Source organism: Tasmannia lanceolata, unplaced genomic scaffold (assembly GCF_043159265.1).
Source record: "Tasmannia lanceolata isolate RefF3 unplaced genomic scaffold, GAP_Taslan_0.1 ptg000018l, whole genome shotgun sequence".
In the NCBI taxonomy this organism is placed as follows: Eukaryota; Viridiplantae; Streptophyta; class Magnoliopsida; order Canellales; family Winteraceae; genus Tasmannia; species Tasmannia lanceolata.
The window spans coordinates 60,936,645-60,940,751 of NW_027518695.1; the positions used below are offsets into that span (position 1 = coordinate 60,936,645).

General features: G+C 38.1%; 1 protein-coding gene across 2 annotated transcripts; it reads right to left on the reverse strand.

Annotated features, from left to right (window-relative positions):
- On the reverse strand, positions 1-4,107 carry LOC143851796 (E3 ubiquitin-protein ligase UPL1-like). 2 transcript variants are annotated; one of them, XM_077361280.1, is made up of 3 exons: positions 3,385-4,107; positions 992-1,584; positions 1-414 (listed from the first exon to the last, which is right to left on the reverse strand). In XM_077361280.1, the coding sequence occupies exons 1-3, from the start codon at positions 3,450-3,452 to the stop codon at positions 395-397; spliced, it is 681 nt and encodes a 226-aa protein (XP_077217395.1). In that variant the 5' UTR covers positions 3,453-4,107; the 3' UTR covers positions 1-394. The 2 variants fall into 2 exon arrangements, with proteins under 2 accessions (XP_077217395.1, XP_077217394.1); XM_077361279.1 differs by lacking the exon at positions 1-414 and having other exon boundaries at positions 678-1,584.

Sequence of the window (4,107 nt, forward strand, 5' to 3'; positions counted from 1 at the left end):
TTGAATGCATAAACATGAATAAATCCTTTCAATTAAGAGTTCAACGTTCAAACATAAATATGTAGAACTCACAATCAATGTCTGGAAGTCCACTAATCAATTATTTCTAGTTCCCCATCGTTCAAGATAGATATCTATTGGGGTTCCACGCAAAAGCAATAGTCCCACATTGGACATGTGAAATAGATGTGGATGGGTTATAAGGGAATGGGCACCCTCCCTCTAACGGCTAGCTTTTAGGGGCGAGTTCTACCTGGTGTGATTCCCTACAATATCAAATCCCGAGGGATCAACACATTGAAAAGCTATGGCCTCACTGTCATGATAGGTAGCCTTAACCCCGAGAATGTGCTTCTAGAAAGATCGAGTGAAATGAACATCCAAAAGCTGCCAATCAAATAGAGCCTTCCCAACCTGGACGGAAACGAAAGAATTAGATATAAATATTGGAATATAACAAGAAGGCACATACCACTCTCCCAATGAACTTGAAGTAAGAAAGGTGATCTGTTTGATAAACAGAGTTGGGATTTGGCTGAAAATGTTGATTCATTGCCCATGATCATAAAAAGTAGAGCACCCTTGTCAAAAATGACCCTAGAAAACAAACAAAGATGCAAAAATGTATAGGGCTATACGGACTCGAACCATAGACCTTCTCGATAATGAACAGTCAACCAGCCCTTGAGATCTTGAGCGGCATGCATCTGCAGTTGATTATATGAATCTTCAAAAGCTCTTCTCACTGAAATTCTTAGACGACTGTGATGATGATCGTACTGGTGTTTTATTTTTTATCGGAAATGAGCCCATTTGTTATCAAATTCAATAAAACGCAGGACTTTCAGCATAAGAGAGAATGACTTCTCAAGCAACCCAGGGTTTTTCAGAATAAAAGCATTTAACAGTTTACTGTGCTTTTCAGCTAACTATACAAAAGCAATTAGTTTATCATCAGCTTTTTCATGGCTCACAGATAATTTCTGCGTACCAGAATTTGTGGCATCTTCAACATCAAAAGTCTTGACAGTGCTGAAGTCATGGCCAACAACTGACTGCCGAGGATGTGACCTTTCACAGGTTACAAAGAAGCGCTCTATGTATGGAAAAATATTCTGGGTACCTGCTGGAAGTCGATCTATTACACCAATGCTGGTGGATGCAGAGCACCCATATACAGTAGAAAAATCAGATGCAGAATCTGAACAGCTCTCTATTTTGCTTGTGCAAAAGTTCAACTCCATCCACAGTAGCTCCAAAAAAGCATTTATGTCCCAAACCTGAGAAAGATTGTCATTATACTCTTTTAAAGGTAGAAGCTGAGGAACTTTCTTCTCAAGTAATGACGCAATAAGAGAGATCAATGCCTGTAGAACTCTCAAGATTGCATTCCCATCGGTTGAAGATGTGCTCAGAAGGGCCTTTTCTGCCTCACCGAAGCTATGCAATTCACTCATTGCAGATTTACACAATTTTTTCACAGAAACTGCTAGCGCATTTATAAATAAATGGCAATGAATGGGAGCAATAGCAACTAACTTCTTCAATGCCTCAGCCACAAGACCATATGTATAATCTGACAGACTGCAAAAAAGAAGAATATGAGAAATCTGAAAGTAAGACGGAGATAACATTTAAAAAAATGCAAGAGGACTAGAACTATTTATCGAAGCTATGAAAGTTGTGGAAATGTACATTTCTCGGAGAATCACACAATATCAAAGACTGACACTTTCGTCCTAGAAGAAAATATGAGGGATAGATTCGAATTTGTATGAATAGATCATTATGAATATAGTAGAGAAAGGATAACTACCATTCACATATCTTTTAGGAGAAAGCCTAGGTTCATAGCTGTGATGCAAAATTATGTTCACCTAACAATTGAAGAGGTGTAAATATAGAGAAGAAAGCATGATACCAGCACAAGTTTCATACCAAAAAATGAAAATAACAGAAGAAGACAGAAGTATGTTATGCTAGGTTGAAGGTGCATGGTTCTAAGTAAATGGATGTAGCTGGCATACAATCAATTAAAATAGGCAGTATAATCCTAAGTATGTAAATTTTAATTTTGACAGAAGCACCAGCAGTTTTTCTCCATGCTTCTTGCATATGTTCAGGTTATATATGGATAAAAATGAGGGAGGATTAATATGATGGAACAGGGATCTCTTTTATCAAGCCCAGGATAAATTGGTGAAACTAGCAACTGTCAACAATTTCCCCAGATTGCATGTAATTGTGGTGAGTCTCATCTATCAAGACCAAGGCCCATTGATCTTGAGAAGATTAGAAGCCAAGCTACTGGGGTATGGATCCAACAGAGACTGTTAGTCGAACAATCACTTTAGTATAGATTCTTAATCTCCCGTATTTCCTTTTGACAACCATTGTGAATCTGGTAACTATGATCTTGGGAAAAGGATTAAGGGATTAAAAAGTTTTGAAATAGTTCCTTTCCAAGCCTTTCGTTGTGCCTCCAAATCCCTTTATCCGCCCAACTTACAGGAATAATGTCGACTTGGCACAGAAAGTTACTTGCACTGAAGAAATAGAGTTTATTGTTTGTTTCAAAGCCTTTGTTATGCCTTGTGATGGAGGAATTTAGTCTCAAGACATCAAGCTGTTAAAATTATCAATAAGTTTATGAGAATTTATTGTGATAATTCCATTGCGGTTTTTCGTTACAAGAACAAGAAATTAAGGGGTCAATGTAGTTTGACTTGTTGTGAGGAAAATTGTTCAAAATCTTAATTTTTTGTGGAACACAAAAGCACTGCACTTGTGTCGGCAGACTCCATGACCAAAGGCTTGCCATCGAAGCTCGGTAAAGAGCGTGTTGCATGCATTAGGTTGGTGGACAAGCATACCGGCTTTGGATAGTGGGAGACTACATAAAGATTCAGACAATTGTGTTGTGATAACAATATGTTTTGATTGATTCTAATATTTTACACTATGTGTTGCTCCGTAATTAGTTTTGTGCACATAAATGGATGTTATAAAACAAGCAAAGTGCCCATAAAAGATATAAAGTGGACCATAAGGTTGACTGTAATCATGTTGGTGGGGATAGTAGCTTTGTGGCCATGGGGATATTATTGGACAGAATTAATCCAATGATTACATTATCCGTTGCTTTTATCTTCACTGAATGGAATAGTAAGAAAAACCGTTGCACATAAAGTATGCCGATCAATGTGAAAGCCCACGCCGGCCAAGTGGTAGAATGTTAGAATGTTGCCATTCTTAGGTGCCCTGGGCATAAGCCATTCTTTGGAAAGTTTGGCCAAGTGTCATTCACAACATGGAAACATTCTTGCATTGACAAAAGGTGTAGAAGAAATTGTTAGAGGAATTAGGTCAAGCAAGTCTACTCACCGGTATGTCATTTGTCTACGATAAGAATTCTTCTTGCTTTGGCATCTATTGAGCAATATGTTGTGCATCAAATGGATGTAAAGACGGCTTTCCTTAATGGAGACCTCCCAGAGGAAATCTACATAAACCAACCTGAAGGGTTTGTCATGGAAGGCTTTGAGCACAAAGTTTGTAAGTTAAACAAATCTTTATATGGTCTTAAACAAGCACCTAAAATATGACATCAAAAATTTGACAAGGTAGTAAAGAGCTTTGGTTTTCAGACCAGTTACTCAGATAAATGCCTTTACTTCCGTTCTGTGTCGAATAAGGTTGCAATTATTTGCTTGTATGTAGACGACATATTGATTCTTGGTTCCGATCTCTCTGTAGTGAGTGACGTGAAATCAATGTTGGCTAACGAATTTGACATGAAAGATCTTGGTGTGGTAGACATCATTCTTGGTATGAAAGTAAGTTTTGAAAGGCAAGGGATCACTCTTAGCCAAGCCCATTATATTGAGAAACTACTTTCTACATGGGGATACAGTGAGTGTAAACCGATTGAGACACCATTTGATTATACCAAAAAGCTGAGACCTAATAAAGGAGCCAGCGTGAATCAGTTGGATTACTCTAAATTTATTGGTAGTCTCATGTATGCGATGAGTTGCACTAGACCAGACATAGCCTTTACAATTGGCATGCTGAGTCGTTTCACTAGTAATCCTGGCCATGAGCACT

Bases quoted from the DNA above. Each gene is read 5' to 3' on its own strand.
- LOC143851796 (XM_077361279.1), bottom strand. From the start codon at position 3,452: ATGCACAACATATTGCTCAATAGATGCCAAAGCAAGAAGAATTCTTAT. The intron at 1,585-3,384 runs GTGAGTAGACTT...TCTTTTTTGCAG, and splicing joins CGTAGACAAATGACATACCG to TCTGTCAGATTATACATATG.